This window comes from Oryzias latipes, chromosome 6 (assembly GCF_053564925.1).
Source record: "Oryzias latipes strain Hd-rR chromosome 6, Olatipes_Hd-rR_3.1".
In the NCBI taxonomy this organism is placed as follows: domain Eukaryota; kingdom Metazoa; phylum Chordata; class Actinopteri; order Beloniformes; family Adrianichthyidae; genus Oryzias; species Oryzias latipes.
Window position 1 is genome coordinate 29,860,204 of NC_136242.1, and position 20,912 is coordinate 29,881,115.

At 43.7% G+C, this 20,912-nt stretch overlaps 1 protein-coding gene across 9 annotated transcripts; it reads left to right on the plus strand.

The window, feature by feature from the left end:
- The first annotated feature begins 2,347 nt into the window (after positions 1–2,347).
- On the plus strand, positions 2,348–20,797 carry rpgrip1l (RPGRIP1 like). Of its 9 annotated transcripts, XM_020704196.3 has the most exons (27): positions 2,682–2,864; positions 3,220–3,400; positions 3,581–3,679; positions 4,166–4,310; positions 4,426–4,739; positions 4,933–5,032; positions 5,369–5,512; positions 5,635–5,740; positions 5,979–6,125; positions 6,231–6,304; positions 6,504–6,643; positions 6,862–6,968; positions 7,053–7,103; positions 7,184–7,357; positions 7,436–7,553; positions 9,583–9,775; positions 9,854–10,020; positions 10,097–10,221; positions 10,942–11,281; positions 11,804–12,048; positions 12,414–12,512; positions 14,830–14,968; positions 15,476–15,573; positions 17,577–17,763; positions 18,992–19,076; positions 19,254–19,390; positions 20,404–20,797. In XM_020704196.3, the coding sequence occupies exons 2-27, from the start codon at positions 3,331–3,333 to the stop codon at positions 20,520–20,522; spliced, it is 3,723 nt and encodes a 1,240-aa protein (XP_020559855.1). In that variant the 5' UTR covers positions 2,682–2,864; positions 3,220–3,330; the 3' UTR covers positions 20,523–20,797. The 9 variants fall into 9 exon arrangements, with proteins under 9 accessions (XP_020559856.1, XP_011474700.1, XP_078805084.1 ...); XM_011476394.4 differs by having other exon boundaries at positions 2,681–2,864; positions 9,583–10,020; XM_020704194.3 differs by having other exon boundaries at positions 6,237–6,304; positions 9,583–10,020.
- Positions 20,798–20,912: the final 115 nt, after the last annotated feature.

The window sequence follows — 20,912 nt, forward strand, 5'->3', positions numbered from 1 at the left end:
GAGTGACCCCTTACCCTCTGGCAATCCAAACAGGAAGTACCCGCTGACTCCAAGAAGTTAAAATCTGGTATACTTCTATTGAGAAATAAACAGCTAGTACTCAGTCATTCTATTTGTCAGAATTATTACAAGTTATTAAAGTTATAAACTGACCATTCATTTACCTAAATAAAAGTGGGTTGTATCTGCTGGTGGTATGGGAATGGATTTTTAACAAGGTCACTCCTGGTTAGCGAAACAGGTTACTATAGATGCCTGACTCCAAAATGGCAGCATGCATATTGCAAATAAAAACAAAAAACGGTGACTGAATTGACTTTATTTTGTTGGAGCTGGGAACAAATCATTTTCTATGGGTGACATCACAATCTTTTGGTCCAGTTCTCATATATAGTCAATGGGCCACAGTCAAGTACAAGGTCCACCCTCCTAGAAGCGCCACCAGCCCCAGGCGAGGGGCCTGCTACCAAAGGATCCTACGTATCTACTAAACCAATAAGGAAGGGACACATGACCATACAGCCTTACAGAGAGGTTCCACTGCCAACTAGAACAACCCCCAAAGTGTGTCAAAGGCAGAAACCTTCCCCAAACACCCAGACAAAATGTTATAAGAAAGGAGGACAGTCGTGGACAGTTAGGCAAAGGTACCACAAGGTACATTGGTTTTCCAGGCCCTACTGCACTACCCAACATGAATTGAGGGGAGCTAGGTGGGTGTCATCACCGAAAAGCAGACCTGGGCTCTCACTGAGCACAAGACCCTTGAAAGTGGGTTCTGGCAGGAGCCAAATTGATATAGATAGAGATAGAGATATTCTTTATTGATCTCACGTTGGGGAAATTCAATTGTTACAGCAGTTCAGTGCAAAATAGAGAAAAAAGAACAACAACAGTGATGTGCAAAAAGAATGAAAGGGTGTTTAAAAATGTGCAAAAATTCAAAAATAATAACATTTAACAACAAGAAGAATCTACACCTATATACACTATACACGAGGCCCTTGACTAAATAGAGTCTGAATGGAGGCTAATCATCACAAACCATCTCCGGTAGACCATCCGGTAAACCATCTCCTGCAGATCCCACCAAGCACCATCATCCCAGGATGAGGACCCCCCCCCCCCAATCCAATAGACCCCACAGAACTGACAAGTGGCACCAAAACCCATTTAGCCCCAGAGGGGTAGACAACTGAGAACACTCTCGTGTGTTAAGACTCTGGCTCTGAGCTCCTTTAGTCTCTTACTGCAGCTACCTTTACTTCTTGGATGCCGCCTTTTAGCATTTTGCAAAGCATAAATAATTTCCACTCTGTAGTTGTTTGTGTTTCTGTTTTTAACATGACATAAAAATATTAAAAATTACATAAAAAATAGACATAATATGAAATAAAGGAGATTGAGAATTTTTATGCAAAGATTTGATTTTCTGAGGAACAGTTTCCCTGACAGAACTTTGACTTTTGCTTGTAACAAGCACTGACATTCCTTCAGCTCCTCTCATCTAAACGCAGTGAACACAGGCAAGACGGCAGATGCTTTGGGGAAATCTGCCTATATTACAATTGGGTGGGTGTGCTGAAGGCAAAAAGGCCTCCATGCTTGCTTGATCATGCGCTTGACAGTTAGTGCTCGGCCGCTCACGGCCTGCTGAACAGGATGTCGGCAGCCATCATGGATCTCAGCGAGAGGTTGACTCTGACAGGTTTTATGGCGTTTCCAGGCGGCCTCCAACTACCTAAGCGTGAAGAGACGCAGAGGTGTGGGGGGTCAAAGGTTACTGCTGGAGGAAGCGGCAGTGATGGGAGCCTGTCACGGCTGAGCGGTCGCCTTTCAGCAGGATCAGAGGCTGCTGTGTGCAGGAGCTGATCCTGTGCATCTCCCTTGCTCATCTGTGGTTGCTCAATTAGATCTATTGTTGAGTTATGAGAGGTGCCTGACAAGCCTGTCAGCTACTCTGCATTACATTCAGGGAGCTACCATTTCATCAAGCTTCTGCTGTTCAGCCTGCATATGAATTCAGGTCAGTCCCAGTCCTCCACTGTCAAAGCAGCATAACCTGAGATTCAACACAGCACAAAGCAGTGAAAACATGAGAACAGAACCTCGCTCTTCTACATAAAATCCGATTTTTGTCAGATTCTACCTAAATTTACATCGATTTTAAATGATATTACATGTTGTTTATAGCAATAAATTCACATACCAAATCGGCTAAAGCGGAAAATTGTCAACTGTCAAAAGAAACTTCAACTCCCATAAGTCCTCAGCAATTGCGCATGCGTCGTTGTACCTCAACTACACGATTATCGGTTGTTTTCAGTAGCAATCAGATCTCTCAATAAAATAAAATGAAACTTTTTTTAAGGTAAGTAATGTTTAAGACGTAATGTATGACATTAGCGAGGATGTTTCGGTAAAATAATGAGCAACATTAAGAAGAATTGTTGTGGAGAACAACAACTTGAGTTCTGCTTCGGTACGATTATAGCCGTCGTTGCTAATTGATCATCAGATTTTGGGGGTTTTATTGTTTCCACAATTTTAAAAGAATTTACATGACATCTATATCTATAAAATCCCTTAATAAACCCGCAGAAGATGGGAACGGTCAACAGTCAAAGGAAACTTCAACTCCCATAGGTCCCCTGAAACTGCGCATGCGTTGCAGGTGACGCATGCGTAATGACGCGACTAACGGTTGTTTGCTGTAGCAACCAGCTCTCCAAGTGAAAGAAAGTCGTGTTAAAATATTTAAAATAGTGTCTAAAATGTAATATTTTAAGTAAAGTGGGATGTTTTGGCAACATTAAAAGTAACATCAGGTAATACTGGCGTGGAGGACCACAATTTGAGCTTCGGTACGTTAGCCGCCACTGCTGCTAGTTTAGCAAAAGCTAAGTTTTGATTTGAAAGAAATTTGAATTTCGTGTCGTTATATCAATTAAAGATCGCCTCATAATCAGACCAACTGCAAAACATTGAGGGTATTTTTTACGTTTGAATACTAAAATTAGTGTATATATTTATTTGATTTAAAAAAAGTAATTTTTCTCTTGTAACACCTGTGCCTTTGACAAATCTAAAGTTATCCAAAGTTAGCATTTTTTCAAGACTGGTCTCTTTCTACAAATTTTAAATTACAGTCTCCAAACACTTTCTAATAACAGATATTTGTAGTTACACCATTTTAGTTGTTTTAAATACATTTTACAGCCACTACAGGGAGATGTTTTCCACTTCGCTGCAGCAGGAACAACAACAACTCCACCCAGTTCTCTGCAAGAAATAATCCATGAATGAGCACCGACATGCCTTAAAACAGGGATGTTACACCCCCCACCCCCCAATAATCCGGAAATTGCTGTATTTTGTTGGTGGAATTTACCCGATCCAGGTAATTAGCAGTTAGGATGAAGATATCTGGAGAACTAACAAGCTCTCGAGGTATAGAATAGGACCCACCTGCTGTAAAGCTTACATTTTTTTTTTTACCTGGCTTTGTTTCATTATGCTTTCCAAAAAGCAGTAGATTCGCTACCGAGGTTGATAGTTCTTTTAAATCTGTTTGTTCCAGGCTGCATTATGTCGTCTCTGCTGGACGAGACGGCTGACGATGCTCCCGTCAAAGACGTCGCTGCCCGGCAGCAGCCTCGCCTCCCTGCTGTTGCACGTGGTGAGTTGTTGCACAAATACACATCCTCATAGGGGTTTTGTTGGTGTTTTTACACCTTAGTTTGTGAGAAGAGAATCGTAGGAAGCTTCTGATAAGTTTTTAAAAAAAGCATCAGAGCTTTCCTGTTTAGCTGGTATTGGCCCACAAACACAGCTTAAGTGCTACATGAGACACTGGATTTGTTCAATGTGAGATTAAATATACATATGAGAGTACAGTATAACTGGAACTAGTTTTTTCTAATAGGATTTGTGAAGAACTAGGAATACACTGGTTTGTGAGGATTAGGATTTTGACCCTCTACGCTGTTGGTGCTCCTTTAATTTCAGTTAGCTGCAAACCCAGACATCTGCACATTATTACTACGTTCTTTTTGCTCATAATAAGACGAATTGTTATTGGAATATTCTGCATCTTAAGTTGGATTCTGTTTATTTTTCACTTCTATCCTTCTGAAACTGTTTTTGTGTTGCTTTCTGGGGGCAGATTTGGCAGGAAATCGACATGCTTGGGCTCCACAGGATGTCTCACGTGTGTCCAGGGATGAGCTGGAAGACCGTTTCTTCCGTCTGCATGAAGAGACGCTGCAGCTCAAACAGCACATCCACAAACAGGATGAAAAGATCAGAAAGTGAGCAGCACTCAGCATCCAGAGCCTGACTGGAGTCTCTGTTCTTGTCCTTTTCCCATGTTTTGTGCTAGTTGCTCTGAATTTTGAGAGAGTGCTGTATGACATCGTCCTACAGGCTGGGCACAAAGCTAGTGCGTCTTGTGAAAGACCGTGAACGACTTCAGCAGATGGCTGCTGGGAAGGTGCAGCCGCCCAGCAGGGTCCGAGACATAGAAACAGAAGAAATGATAGAGGAGCTCCAGGAGAACGTCAGGGGGCTGCAAGCTGAAAAAGAAGAACTGAAACAGCGCCTCCTGGTGGCCAAAAACCAGGTGATCAACTCACAGAGGTGGAGGCCAACACCTTATGGACGTGTGCAGCCACAGGTTGACTCCGGCCTTGCCAAGCTTAGGGATGATGCTTCGTCTCCTTCCCGTGCTCGACCCAGAGGTGAGTCCACTGTCGTGAATCAGAAACAGTAGGCAAGATCTGTTGCTGTCACACACTCTGCATGTGCCAGGTCCTTCTCTCACACTGAAAAAAGCTGTTTGGTTCAGAATGAGTTTTGTTACTTCTTTTGCTGCATGTGGGACAAAGAGAACCCAGAAGTTCTCAGAGCAAACGCTGGTTTTGCCTCCTGCAGGTTTGAGGAGTTGGGATACAGAGAGGAAGCCTCCCACCGGGCAGCTTCCTCGATATGGACACAGCTTATTGGAGGAGGCCCGAGGAGAGATACGTAACCTGTGAGTTCAAATCCAAAATTTGACCTAAACACTGTTTAAAACATTTGCAATATGTCAAACGTTATGAAACATCGTTCCACACAGTAAAAGCTAAGTTTCCTGTGATGCAGATAAACTTAATTCAGTTTTTCTATTGAGAAATGTTCATAAACCAAAACATTCAGAGCAGCACTTTAAAATCTTAAACCTGTCGAAATGTAGTCCTTCTGTAAATGTCCCACAGATTAAAACCCCCGTGAGGTGGTTTTAACTTATTCAGATGCTTTCTAAAATGTCCAGAGTTCATTCAAAAAACGTTGTGACCACTAGAGCTAAAGTCTTCACTTTGTGTTCCAGAAACAATGTCATTGAGTCCCAGCAGAGTCAAATAGAAGAGCTGGAACGAGCATCTGAGCTGCTGAGGGAGGAGCTGAAAAAGAAGGAGGCGGAGTATGAAGAGCATCTTCAGCAGATGCGACAGCAGCAAACCTTCTCTCTAAGGTCAATTTATCAAGTGGGTCAGCAGAGCCGCTCCCAGCCTCTTCATCGCATGTCTGCAGTCTGAGGGCTCTTCAGACCTTCTCGTACATTTCATGAATCACGTGTCTTTGCTGTAAATGCAGGTCCCAAGTCAACAGCAACGTGTCGCTGATCAAACTGCAGAAGCAGCTGGCTGACCGCTCCAACGTCGTCACCATGCTGGAAGGTCGATTTGTGAGCTTGCAAGAGGTGAGATATTTTGTCATTGAAACTTCCAGAGGGACACAATCCCATGATGTCCCTGAGACAGCAGTAAAACACGGCGATTTCACCAGGTTCTAGATCTTCCTCCTTACCTCCTCTGTCAGATTCAGCTTCCACACAAGCATGTGTGTCTTCTTCCGTGACATCCGTTTAGACGGACACAGCTTACGTTGCCTCGCCTGAGCTGTGACTGAAGATCAGCAAACATCCCTGTGCTTTTCAGGCTCAGCAGACGTTAAAGACCTGTCTGGATGGAGCGATGGCGAAGGTGGAGGAGCTGACAGCTCAGCTGAAGGAGGAACGGCTGAAGAGTCTGGAGCTGGAGACAGTTGTGCAGAATGCCAACATCACCAAGACCCAGAGGGAGAAGGTGAGAGCTCAAACCTGCTGGGCATTCAGCGCTGCTTTGGACAGTTTCCATGGTGACAGCCGCCATTATGGTCAAGAGGTCTGAGTGGACTCAATTTATCCTCAGTTACAGGAGAGGATCCATGAGCTGGAGCAGGAGAGGGACCTGTTGAGGGAGGAAAACAAGAGACTTCAGCACAGGTGTCATTATGCTTCATGTTTATTCATAATTACACTGCAGGTAATCATGAATTATGGATCATTTCCCACGTTTGGAGGTGAAAGTCACAGCTGATCTGTCAGATGAAGACGCTGGGTATTGGGGGCATCTTCTGTCTTTGTGAGTCCAGACTGTGCTCAGGTGTTCTCAGTCGTCTGACCTGGTTGTGTGTGTTCACAGTGCCTTCGACATTTCTCAGCAACAAAAATGGCAGCTCCAGGAGCAGCAGCTGAAGCTGCAGATCTCTCAGCTGGAGACGGCGCTGAAGGCTGACCTCGTCGACAAAAATGAGATCCTGGATAAAATGAAAGCTGAAAGAGGTTCTTTTACACCTCACTCTTTCACCTGTTCTGCTGATTGAGCTCAATCTTAGTTGAAGTTAATGGAGCAGAATTGGTCTCTGTTTTTTGTTTTGCCAGAATCCCTTTTTTGGGATCCAGAAGGTGGTTTAAAGCTGTGAGAATAACATGATGGTGGAACTAAAAAGCAGATTGAGTTGTTGTCTGAGTCTGACAGGCCCCATGTGGTCTTGTTTCAGATAGAAATGAGCAGCTGGCAGAAGAAAACAGGAGAGTTCACCTCCGCATTCTGGAGCAGAAGCAGCAGCTGGAGGAGCTTAGCAGCCGCCTGAAGTTCTGCAGCAGGGTGAGCTGCTAGTTCTGGAGTCGGTCTATGATCTGTGATGACAGTCAACCAGTGCCTAAGGAGATGTTGTGGGTTTTCTTAAAGGAAAATGATTACAGCGAAGCCGAGCTCACTGAGGCACTCCTCCTCATCAAGGTAGATGCAAGTTGGTTGTCGCACACTTAAGGTAAAGATTATGCATCAAGCTCCAGAACTTCCCTGATTGTCCCCAACAGACACGTAAATCCCAGAGGAGTGGGGACCTGGGTTTCTTGGCTGAGGAGGAGGGGAGCAATAGCAAGGAGACCTCCATCAGAGAGCTGAGGGCAGCCCACGCCGAGACCTTCCAGGAGCTGGAGAAGACGCGAAAACTCCTGAGCATGGAGAGCCGCATCTGCAAGGACTACAAGGTGATATAGAATTTTGTTGTTTGTGTCTGAAATCTCAGGGTTTTTTCGATCTTCACTGAGTGTTTTTGTGGTCTTCAGGCGGAGCTGGAAGTAGTTGTGGAGAAGGCCAACAAAGACAGAGCGGAGTACGAGCAGAAGCTAAAGCACCAGACTCAGCTGCTGGATGCCAGAGCTGCAAAAATCCACAAACTCGAAGGTATTGGCCAAAGTCAAATCCCATTACCACAACTGGTCCAGGTATGGAGAGAAATTAGACTCAGTCGGATTTTTGCGTGCATAATTCTTGATTTGTGCGTAAATTAGGATTTGTGTATGCATATTCTTGCTTTGTGCGTGCGTAAATTAGGATTTGTGCATAAATTTGGATTTGTGCGTGATTTGTTACTCACATAATATGTTTTGTGTATAAGTTAAAAAAATATAAAATGAAAAAAATACAATATGCAATTTACGTATGCACAAATTAAGATCACAACGGCTTGAAACTACTTACACACACACACCTTTAAAAAACACGCACGAATCCCTTGTTACGCACACACGACGCCAAAGTTACGCACGGATCTACCGTGGGACCCTTTTCACGTCTCACAAATTCGTCCGTAAGTGCTGCGTTTAAATACCAGTGGAATGCTCGGTCATTAGAATTTTCCTATCAGCTTTCCCTTCTAAACGTATCCAGACAATGACTCAACTCAATGACTTAATACAGGGGTGGGCAATTCCAGGCCTCGAGGGCCGGTGTGTCTGCATGATTTCCAGATACTCTTCCCCTACTCATGGCTGATTACCTGGTTCAGGTGTGTCCAGCCAATCAGAACATGCCAGAGCAGGGTATGCTGGAAAACATGCAGGACTGCGGCCCTCAGTGCCCACCTCTGATAATACATGAAGACAGTAGATGTTAGTGTTGAACATAGAGGCTACTTACTTCGGGGCGCTGACCACCGAGATGGGTCGCCGTTCTTCCCGTGACTTTCTCAGTCTGACTGCCTTTGATTTTTCCGGAAGAAAAAAAACAGTGCCCCCTACTGGTCGTTCCTGTTACGCATTTTGTATCAATTCGGTGTCTCGGAGAACAATATAATTTTAATATATATATTAGCGTTTAAAAGTGAACGTCATGTTCTCAGATAATAATTTTTATTTTCCTTTAAAGTTTTTTTAAGCCCTGCTACACCCACTGAAGGAAATACATTTAGAAGGGAAGGCTGATAGGAAAATTCTAATGACCGAGCATTCCACTGGTATTTAAACGCAGCACTTACGGACGAATTTGTGATACGTGAAAAGAGTCTCACGGTAGATCCGTGCGTAACTTTGGCTTCGTGTGTGCGTAACAAGGGATTCGTGTGTGTTTTTTAAAGATGTGTGTGTGTAATTAGTTTCAAACTGTTGTAATCTTAATTTGTGCATATGTAAATTGCATTTTGTATTTTTTTCATTTTATATTTTTTTAACTTATATACAAAACGTATTATGTGAGTAACAAATCACGCACAAATACAAATTTATGCACAAATCCTAATTTACGCACGCACAAAGCAAGAATGTGCATACACAAATCCTAATTTACGCACAAATCAAGAATTACGCACGCACAAATCCGACTGAGTCTAATTTCTCTCCATATCCAGGAGCCCCGGCCATACCTGTGCCTTCAGTCCTGCAACCTGTCCTGCAGTCCTGTCATATGTCTGTCATTTTCTAGGACATAGTTTCTGCAGAGCAGCAGTTGTTTATTAGAAATTTGTTGTGGGTGGGACTGTTGGAACAGAGCAATCCCTTTCCCTCCCAGTTGCTGAAAGCTCAGATCAGGGAGCTTGTGTCCCACTATTTTCTACGTCACAAATAAGCTGTTTTTCCAACAGCATAATTTTGTCTGCTCCTGATTCACAACAATTTAAACCAATAAATATTGAGAAATGCAATTTTCGGCTTACTTTTGTTGATATAAATATTGGAGTATCACAGAAGAAAATGAAGAAAAAACATTCTATACTTACTGCAATACTTGCATAGCTTTTTCCTCCGTTACCATAGCAACTCCTCTTCTGTTAACGATAACACAATACAAGTGTGACAAATCAGTGAGGATACAGCTGATTCCATGGAAGATGTAAACCTGAGCAGCTGGAAAAAGTTATGAAACACATGCACAATGATGTTTAAGTTTTTTTTTTAAAGTGAAATTCTTCTTCTGCCTCCCCCTCTGACACTCTCAGCTAAGTTCAAAGACATCGCATACAGCCCCAAGACATTCATGACCAGAGCAGAGCCTGCAGATACTGGAGAGTCTGATGAAGCTTCTGGGAGAACCTCCTGTGAAAACCTTGTGGAGTTTCAGATCGTCAGCGTCTCGCTGTCTCCAGCCACCTTGCAGGCTCTGGGGGATGCTGAGCTCTCCACCTTCTGCACGTACTCTTTTTATCTGTTTGAGCTGCACGCTACTCCCGTGGTGACGGGCGTCAGCCCCAAATATGACTTCACCTCCAGGTATGCAGTGAGCATGGACAAGCACTTCCTGGACTACCTGGACAAAAGCTCAGTGACGGTGGAGCTACATCAGGCCCAGGACTGGAAGACTATTGGAAGTGGAGAGATACGGCTGCAGGATCTGCTGGGGAGGGAGGGGAGTGTCCATGGCAGCATTCCTCTGTTCGGTAAGCCAGACCTAACCCACCCCACCTGTACGAAGTGTGCACACGTGAGCTCATGCTGTGGTGTGTTGACTGTCAGGGACACAGGGGTCGCCGTGCTTAGGCTCTCTAGAATATTGTTTGAGACTGAAGACCCCCATGGCTGAAACCAAGAGGCTGCTTGCAGAGACGGCTGCCAGCTCCGCCCACTCCGCCCACCCACAGGTACACCAAAGTGTATTCGCTTTCTGTCAAAAATGTTCCAAAAACATCCAGAACAAACAAACTTGTCAAAACATTTATTTACTGGACCTGCACATTTTCTCACAGCTCATCTTGAAGTTGAAGGTCTTGAGTTTCAAACAGCTGACCAGTATGGAGGACCAAAGGGAACAAATTGAAATCAACTAAAACTTTAATTAATTGTGTAATGAGATCAATACAATTGGAGCTATATAAATTGTCATTAAATTTGTCAATAGCTCCTTAATATACCAATAAATTTTATATAAGAAATACATTTAATTAATTTCTGGTTTGGTATTGCAGCGTTTCGTGACTTATAGTTATTTCTGAAACTCACCAATCAAAGTCAGTGGGCGGGGCTAACTCAAATCCAGTAAATTCCGTTATTCTGAAGTCTAGGTAACCAGCTAGATGCTGCTTCCCACCCATTTGACTTTAATGGGAGAGTTTGACAGATAAAATTAATTCATGAAGCGCTGCAACACCAGACCACAGAACAATTAATTAACTGGATGTATTTCTTACATGGAATTAATTGGTATTTTTATAAATTAATTGCACATTTTATGACATATTTGTTTATTTTATTCCAATTTTTTGGATTTTAGGACACATGAACAATTTTTTATTTTATTTTGTCACCTTCGGTTCTCCATAGACCAGCAGAGCGCTTCATCTTTTCTTCTGCTTGTGTGACAGCTGCTGCCATCAGTGACCGACAGCTGGAATGAGCTCTTCATCACCATACACCGCTGCTCGGACCTTCGCTCCGTCCACTCCCAGTTCCCGAGTCCATATGTGGTTTACAAGTTCTACAGCTTCCCTGACCATCCCTCTGCAACCGTCCATGACTGCTGCGACCCGGAGTTCAATGATCTGAAGTCCTACTTTGTCCCCATGGATTCAGACCTGGACCGGTACTTGAGGTCTGAGACGCTTCGGATCTATGTGTTTGACTTCAAAGAGGAGCGGATGGACATGTTTGTCGGGAAAGCCGCCGTTTCCCTGCTGCCGCTGGTCAATGACCAGACCTTTTCTGGTAAGTCGATTGTGTTGATGACAATCTAGTGTCATCTAGTGAAACCTGACCCAGTTCAGGCTCAGGTCCGGTTGGGTACAGATTGGTTCTGATATTTACCAGCGTCTCAAACATTTAGGATCTGGTGGTGTTCTGAGCGAGGTCTTAATTTTCTCTTTTGATAGAATTTTACATCAATCTTCAAGTGAATTTTATGGGTAAAAAAAGTTGCCAAAAACTTAAGGAACTTGATTTTGTTTTGCTACCTTTTGTCGACAGAAACGCTTTAGATTTTATGTGAGTCTTCTTAGCAAAGTCAGAAAGAAAAACATTAAAGTTTTCTTCAACAAAAACAGTTGACGAGGTCAGTTTCCTGAACATGGTCACATGACCGATCACCTGACCAATCCCTCGTCTTCTGTCCGCCTGACCGGATCACACCAGACCAAAACATGCAATTCTTTTGGTTCAAAGATTTGTTTCATCTTGCATGTTGTTTTATGTTGGAAGGACTCCTTATGTTCCTCTGATTGGCTTCCTCAGGTGTATTTGAGCTGGTGGACCCGTCAGGACGTCCTGCTGGACATATTGAGGTGCTGTTCGGGTGGAAGCTCACTTACGTTCCTCCTCCGGGATCCGTCACTGCAACAGACTCGAGACTCATTACAGAGAGGAGACCTTCTGAGGATCCAGCAAGTCTGACACCAGAACCCAAAACTGAAAATAAAGAAAGGACTGACACAGGACAGAATACACACTGGGCCTGTTCTGAAACTATAGCTGGAGAGGTATACCCAAATCCACACAGCACACAAATATCCTCAATAGGTAAAACATCTGTAACTCTGAGCTGGTGATCATCCTTCTCTTCCTGCAAAAAACAAAGTTTTAGTTTATTAATAAAGCAACAGTTTAAAACCAAGGTTGTCTTAAGGTGCTACACAAAAGTCAAGAAAGCATCAAACTGAGCTGAATAAGAAAAGTGTTCCAGTCCAGCTTGTTCCAAACATTCCAGATAATTATAACCGAGCTAAATCCAGATTCTACAAAACTTTATTCCATTAACAGCCTACATTTAATGGTTTTCAGTTTAATTCCTGTATTAAACGAGCAAAGAGCAACTGAAAAGGGAAAAACTTGTTTGTACCTGCAGGTGGCGCCACCAGAACCCACGAAACACAAGACGCAAAAGGAGGTCAGAGCGTCGGCCAAACGAGTCACGTTTGTGGAGTCCACGGATGCAGAAGCGCTGGTGAGATTTCGTGGTTCCGCTTTCCCACTGCGAACAGTTTGCACAGCAATGCAAACATCAACAGATTCTATGTCTGAATTCCTTCCCTAATCCCTAACTACTAAAAAAACCACATAAAGTGGGGCTATCTAGTGCCGTAGATTTTAAAAGCAGTTTAGAAACCATCCTCACTACTTTGTTTTTTTCAACCGGCAGACTTTTCCATCTCTCGTTACGTGGCACCGGTTACCGTGACGACACCCTAAAAGCCCCCTTGTAGTTTCCTTAACAGAATTCTCTTAAAATAATGCCTAAACACCACAACGATGAGACACAGAAACTCATTGAAATGTGTTTGGATAAGTGCAGGCTAGGGTTGTGCCGATGGACGATATCATCGTCCATCGTGATGGGTGACTGACATCCCGATGGAGAGACCACCATCGTGATGCCACGCCCCCGCTGCGTTGCGCGTCGACACCATAAGCCGCGGTTACATGTACAAAATATCTTGATGGGATCAATGGTCGGATTAGAATCCAACCGTGTACATGGGCGCAGAAAAATGTTTTCAGAATATAAAAACGTTCACTAAGGTCACACTTTCCGTCGGAATAAATCATTCGCACATGCGCAGTAGGGTTTGAAAACCGGAAGGATATAAATTCCGCCGAGCGGCTTTTTTTTTCAAACTTTATTGAATGTAACAATTCAATACAAAACAATGTTAAACAGCGCCGAGCGGCTATATACATTGACATGTCAGCTCGGTAAAATACGAGATGATCTTCTAAACGGGCTTTTAATAATGTTACGGTTATTATGAAACACCTGTTCGCTCATCATTTGAATTTTAATCCGTGTGGTCCGGGGTTTTTTCTGAAAGAAGCCAGGATTAGCAGTATGCTAACACGGGCTAACAACATTAGCTTTGGGTGGTGCTGCTTGCTGGCTGCACGTAAACATGTAAGAATAACATCAGCTTTTATTTAGTCGGGACACGACTGGGAACACAAATCCGCGTGATTGTTTGAATGTTTTCTAAGGACTGAGCGACATTTCTGCTTTGAAGCTCAAACCGCTGTGTGTCTGCTGACGATCCGAGCTGTGCTCAGACACACACTTTTAGACCCGGTTCTGAGTTCGGTAGCTCATAGCCTCGTACCCCTAGAGCTGCGGGACGGATCGCAGTCTTAAATCTCCCACACATAGCGCTCATGTAACAAAGCACCCCTCCCTCCCCCTAAAACACAAAGCTGTAAGTCCGCGCTCCGCCGGTCCACTTCACTAGTGAAGTGCGGGAGCGGACTACTTCTTTTCTATTTTGTTTGTTACTTTTTTTGTTAAAGTCACTTCCCTCAGTTTATACTGGATCATCGCGGATTTGTCATTAGTTGGGAAATAAAATGAAAAAAGCAAAAAAACGAATAGCAGTTATATAAGAACGAAAAATGTAAAAATACCCCCCCCCCCCCCCCCCGACGATGTCATCGTCCATCCCGATGGTTGACAGCAAACATCGTCAACGGCCAATTTAAGGGACATCGCCCAACCCTAGTGCAGGCTCATTAAATGTGACACACATAGCTTCTTACACTGCTTTCCCGACAGTCTATATGTCATTAACCTTCATACCCTACGGCTCCTCATCACTATGTTGCTAGCATCCTCTGAGTTAAAGCACACACGCCACGTCTCTTCGCCATGAATCGCCTAGCAGCAGACCTCTGCTGTACAAAAGTGACAAGTAAAAAGTGTTCAAATCTGGTAGATGACATTTAAAGTTTTAATAAGTTAACTGTCCCGATAAGGATTGTAAAGCACGTCCGTCTTTCTCCTGTTGTTTTGACCCGCCCTTGTAGTTTCTGGCCAATGACTGACCAGATCTCTAGTCACATGGTTTTGTTTACAAGCTTTGGTTCAGAACAGAATGGTTTGCTTGACAGCAGTCTGAATACAGACCAAACGCAAGGATCAGGAGCAGAGGAAAAAATCCTGTTTGAAAAAGAGCTTATTTGTGATGTAGAAAGCGAGCTGGGAGGGCCACAAGCTCAGTGCTTCAAGCTCTCATCAAAAAGGAGGGGAAGGGGGGCGGAGTTGCTCCAACAGTCAGAGGCAAATTGCTAATGAAGGGTTGCCCCTCTGCAGAAACTATGTCCTAGAAAACCACACCTGTTTTTTGATTTTGGCTAAAAACTGCCTATTCGTAAGACCAGTGGGAACGCTTTTGCAATAGATTCAAAGATGACTGAAGTGAGTCTTCAAAGGTATGTCATCTGATCTGGAACAAATACAAGTCCTGACCGTCACTCACATGTGTGCTCCTGTGTGTGGACAGATCAGAGACGAAGCTCCTCGCAGCGCCAACGAGGAGGAGGAGCTGGAGGAGGAAGAGTCTCACGTCTCTGAGGGTCAGCTGATTCCAAGCTCCCAGTCCTACTCGGATGATTCCGACATCTCTGAGGAGATTCCTGAAGGTTAGCAGGAAAACATTTCTGGTCCACTTTGCAGAAGACGTGTTAAATCCACAGCGTTTACAGATAAATCCAGTCCTGGTCCATGTTCTTAGTCAGAGCTGAGCATTTTCACCATGAAGAGTTAGATCTGTCTGAAGGACAGAGTTTGGGAAAAAAACCAAAAGATACAAGAGCTCTATGGACAGAGAGACAGGTTAGAACCGCATCTGGTTCTAGTGACAGAGCAGAAAACAGAGGAGCAGATTTGTTGCTTACTGGGAATCAGAGATGCTTATCTGATCTTTAAATGATTTACTAATCATATTTCAATGTACATCTATGAATGGTTTGGTAAATGGAAGGTGCTCTTCTTTTTACATCCTTTGCATTCAGAAAATAGTGTAAAAGATAAAACTGACCGACTTCTCTCTGATGAGGCCGGAGCTCTGTTCTTGAGATGCTGCTGCTCTCCTGCAGTTTGTTGTCAGAGCAGCAGAGTCACTGGTCTTCTTTTGGTTTCTTGTCCAGATGTTGTCAACACTCCTGTAGCTGGAGACGTTCAGAGAGAATCGCCTCAGTCCGACAGCGACGACTGCATCGTCCAGGGTCTGAGCACGCAGAAGAAGGTCAGTGAAAGTCTAACGGAAAGATGGTAGTGTTTTGCAGGGCAACCTAAAAGACCACAAGCAGTCTGAGTAGCATGAGAAATAACCACTAATGGGAGTTGATACGTTCTTCTGTGATCTGCTAAACCGCACGGAAATATCTGGAATCAGATGCAGAAATGTGGATTTATAGATACCTCTTCGTCTGCGTGTTTGAGTTCCGTCTGCAGCAAGTAACTGATGATTGACAGGAATAGCTCCTGCAGCTCTGCAGTGTGGATGAGGGTCACAGTTGTGACCATCTCAGACTATCATCAGCTGCTGGATCCTGCAGATATGCAGACAGATGTAAATGTTATCCAAAGGTCTTCTCACGCATAGCTGCTGGAAGTCATCGCAGGAATCCTGGCTTTCATGTGCATTCAGGTTTGATGAAGCTTCTGTTTGTTTATTCTGTAAACAGAGTTATGTTTATCCTGTAAAGCAGGGGTCTCCAAACTACGGCCCGCTGGCCGGACTCACCTCTTATCCAAAAGGCTTTGTCAATTCTGAAATAGCTGGTAAAAATGCAGGTTTATATGTGCTCATGGGGGAGGAGTCAGACTTGAAACTGGATAGTATTGTTTCCATGGTGTGACAAAGCCACATAAATGTATCATGTTTTCTGTATTTTACACCCTATGAGGTGAAGAGGTCCTATGTTTTCCTTTTATTTTAGTGAATGTGTGTATTTTGGGTATTTGTGTACCGGGGATGCCGCTGACGTCACTCCTCACAGCTGATGCGATCAGCTGGGGTGCGTTAACACACGGCATGGCTTCCGGGTTAAAAAGGGACAGACAAGGTGGGCTGAAAGCCTAAGGAGAGTTCAAACTCTGACAAGACGGAAAGGGAGACTAAGAGGGCCCTTCCAACAGCAAACACGCACGGAATACCCCGGAAACCGACCATCGGGAGTCACAGAGGAGGATCTGACGCGGACCTTTCCAACTTCTGCTGCGGGGATTATTATTAATTTCTTTTGGGGAAGGACGTGGCTGGAAAGTGACCATGAGAAAAATGAGACTCCCTGACGTTAACCCGAAGGACGGGGTGAGATCATTTCAGTTTTTCTGTTTCTTTTGACTTTGGGAGGAATTGTGTACGTTGGAGCGCTTACGCGCACACAGGTGGGAGTCGCTAGACGGACAATAGGGAATCATCGTAAACGCGTGCACGGACCTATAATGTAATCGGGAGCGCAATTCATGGAGTGTGACTGGGTTCAATGAAATTATGATGGTTAAAGAACAAATCTTGATTTAATTGGTTGTTCATTTGTTCATTTGTGTTCCATAGTCAACCCACGACAATAATCTTAAGACTCTAAATGAACTGTAGAGTGTTACAATGGAATACATTTGTTTCAGGGTTGTTAGGAGTCCTTTGTCCTCAGCTGGAGTTGGGGAGACAGTGGCTACCCTCCCCAACCTGGTCATCTCTTTCAGCTGTTAATGACCCAGGTGAAACTGATTTGGTTTGTTTGGGTTTCAGAACACTGCTGTAGATGCAGTTTCAGAGATTCTGCTCTTACAACTGAAGTTGAAGATTTCCTAAGATTATGCATGGACAATAGTAGCTTTATTTCCGTGAACAACTGACAGAGATTCATTTGGTTATTATTGATTTTCTAAAATCTAAAATACTGTTACTATATATTTCCTGACTTTTTATGTAAAGAAGAATTTGTTTTTTGCTGATTTCATAAAGAGTGTTATTATAAAGTTGCTGATTATTGTTTTTTTGTTGTTGTTAAGAACCCAGAGAGAATTATTTGATATCAGATTGGGTTATTAATATTTGGTGATGTGTGGTTTTCAGTTTACATTTAGGCACCCCTGCGATCGTCACACTTTCTCCGTTTCAAACTGACCCTGGCCCCCGATCAGAGAATGGAAACGTCAAGTGGCCCTCACTGGAACAAGTTTGGGGACCCCTGTTGTAAAGATCTGCATTGACCATCAGCTGTGTTTATGTCTCTCCAGGCGTTGCCGAGGATACGACTGGAAATTGTTTCTCTGAGTCTGCGACCGCAGTCCCGCCTGGCGCAAGACGACTCTGTGGTTCGCCTTTTCGTTGAGTACTCCTTCTTGGATCTCCCCACTGAGGAAACCCCCCTGTCCCTGCCAAAGCCCCTCCCAGGCCGCAGCATCAACTACAACTACAGCAAAGGTAACAGTGCTGAAGTCGGGGAGGGATTGCTAAAGCTTTCGTTTCCCATGGAGGACAGGCCAACAAAAGGAACTATGAGGGAGTGCGAGGAGGAGAATAGACAGGCTCTGAGAGGAGAGGTGATGAATGGTTTTATAAAATAAATCCAAAGATTTTTAACGGAATTCTGTAGGTGACTGGAAGCCAGTGCATTTGGAGAGCTGCAGGATCGGCTAGATACGGATTGTCTGGGGTTAGAAAATGGCCAAATCTGCACAAGGCCGGGAGGGGGCCCGCACAAAATATCGAGATCATATACCACTCTGTGAACCAGTAGAGCAACAATGTTCATGCACATCGTTTTTTTAACGGGCAACAGTTCGTAGTGAACACTTCAACAACACACAAGGGTATTTAGGGATGTAGCAGGTGAGATGCAGGAGGGTCAGACCTCCCCCCCCAAATCCTGCAGACTGCAAGGACCCAGTTAGTGCTGTTCAGACATTTATTTCCAGCAAGGGATGACCATGCCTGTTTTGTGACAGTGACTTTAGAAATGAAAAGATTCAACTTTAGTCACAAAAGGTTGTCAGGTAGGCTGGTGAGCATGAAGGACCCAAGATGGAGAGACAGGAGGCACACGGTTCTTGGGCAAGGGGTTTATTAACTAACAAAAAGCGCTGCAGAGCAGGGAAACAAAACTAAACTTACTGTGGGCTAAACGGGGCAAAAGACAATCAGGGAAGAGATAGTATGGACCAGGACAAGAGGAAGGCAGAGACAAGACTTATATACAGACGGCACTGACAAGACACAGGTGACAACGATCAGGAGAGATTGGAAGCAGGGAAGTCAAAACTCAAAAGCATGACAAAACAGGAAACCTTCCAAAATAAAACAGGGAACAGAACTCAAACATGGCAGAGACAAAAGGAAGCAAAAACAAAGGCAGACACCCAAACCATGACAAATGGAAAAACAATCCGTTGACATGAATTCTACTATTTGTGGAGGAATTTGTCTTAAATTACAGATGACATCACAGCAACATTATTGCAATTTCATTTTGACACTAACCTGGGGTGTCATCAGCAGGGAAGCATCAATGGGAGGAAGATTTCTGCTGAGTTTTCACTTTATTAAACTCGTGTCACGTTTGTTATAGTCGTTCATGTGTCTGACCTCCTCGTACTCACAGGCGTCCTTACAAACCCAGAAAACTGTGTTTTTTTTCTTTGTTGCCTTGCAGTAATCCCTGTGGATCCTGAGAGCAACGCGGCTCGGCGGTCGCTGCTCAAGGAGGTTCTGCAAGGACAGAGCCCTCAGATGGAGAGGTAAGGTCCAGACCAACAGAGGTCTTCTATGACTTCATTCTAGCTTTATCCCAGCAGCAGAGACACTAAAACCTGTTCAAATCCTTGTTCAGCAGTGATTCGTGCTGCAGCAGCGTTTTCACATCAAACTGAGATTGTTGAATGTTAAAGGGTAAAATTTTGCTGTGTGTCAAACAGAATCCGCTTTACAGTGGTGAGTGAGCCGCCGGAAGAGGAGGAACAAGAGAGGGAGTGTGAGGATGTGGGTGTGGCCTACCTGAGAATACCTGAGATCCTGGAGAAACAGGAAGAGCTGATGGAGGTCGACTTGGACGGTGAGAGCACACGAAACACACAAATTTGATCCAAGTCTGATCTTGAGCTGATCATCCATGCTTTTATCTCTTCTCATTTAGACTACTGCAATTCTCTTTTTACCTGTTTTAATAAAAAGTCCCTTAAATATCTCCAATTGGTCCAAAACTCTGCAGCAAGGCTCTTAACTGGAACCAATAAGTGCACTCATCCCTCCCCTCTGCTTTTATCACTACACTGGCTTCCTATTAAATTTAGAATAGAATTTAAGATTTTAATTTTAGAGCCTTGCACGGCTCTAAAAGCTTTGCACGGACAAACCCCAAAATACATTTCTAACCTTCAACTCCCTACACTCCTTTACGTTCCTTGAGGTCCACTGATGAGAATCTTTTGTGTTCCAAAAACTCATTTTAAAACTAGGTGAGACCTCGCCTGTCAGCCGACTTTGGAATGACCTCCTTCTGTCTCTACGCCAGATTCACTCAGTCGCGTGTTTTAAAACTCAAGTTAAGACGTCTTTATTTAGGATAGCTTTTAGCTGACCTTTACTTGTGTTCACTTTTATTTGTTTGTTTGTTCGTTTACTTCTATGCCAGAGTGAGTTTTATTTGGGTTTTACCTGCTTTCGAGTCCCTGTGCCATTCTGTGTTCTTTGTCTGCTTTTATCTTGTTTTAACATTGTGAAGCACTTTGCGAGTCGTTCTCTCCAAAAAGTCCTATACAAAGTAAGATTTACTATTAAAAGATTTACTTACAAAAACTGAAACGTTATGCGAACTCAGGACTTATTGGAGGTGTGATGGAACCGAGCGGGTCACATTAGAACAGCTTCACATCTGACAAGAGATTCTCTGTTGAAATATTTTTTCTCTCAACCTTCCTTACATCTGAAATTTTATTTCAGAGATTTAGAGGGTTTCTGGGTTCCTCCAAATCCCTGTGGTCCAGTTGTAGAAAAGGGTACTGTTGGGCTGACGGGAACATCACTCATCAGTATGTCCTGGTGTTGTGGGTCCGTCTGTATCTGCAGTGTTGGACGTGGAGGACAACAACGAGGTGCTGGGCCACCTAACTGTGTCTGTGGAGGGGCTGGAGGCACTGCAGGCCATCATGGAGGACCTGGACAAAGCCGAACCAGTACTGGACTGAACCTTTCTGTTGGAGGTGGAACATCTGCTGATCCAAACATGAACATCAACGTATATCACAGACTCTGCAGCTTCTGAAATGGATCCATCAAAAAACCAGGAATCTTTTTTTATCTAAGTTTACAAAAGTCTGCTTGAAGTTTTGACAATAGACCTTTTTTTTACCAGCTTTGCTGATTTAAATTAAAATTTCTATTTATTGTAAAGTGTCGGTGTTGGGGTCATGTGACAATAATCTCAACCAAAAATATTTGAAATAAAAAAGAAAACAAATGATTATTTTCTACATTTTCTAAACCTGCCTTTTTGTGATTGTGTGTGTGTGGGGGGGGCATCTTTTGAAGTTTGATTTTTAGTTTTCCTTTTCATTTCTTCTTCGGCAGATTTCACT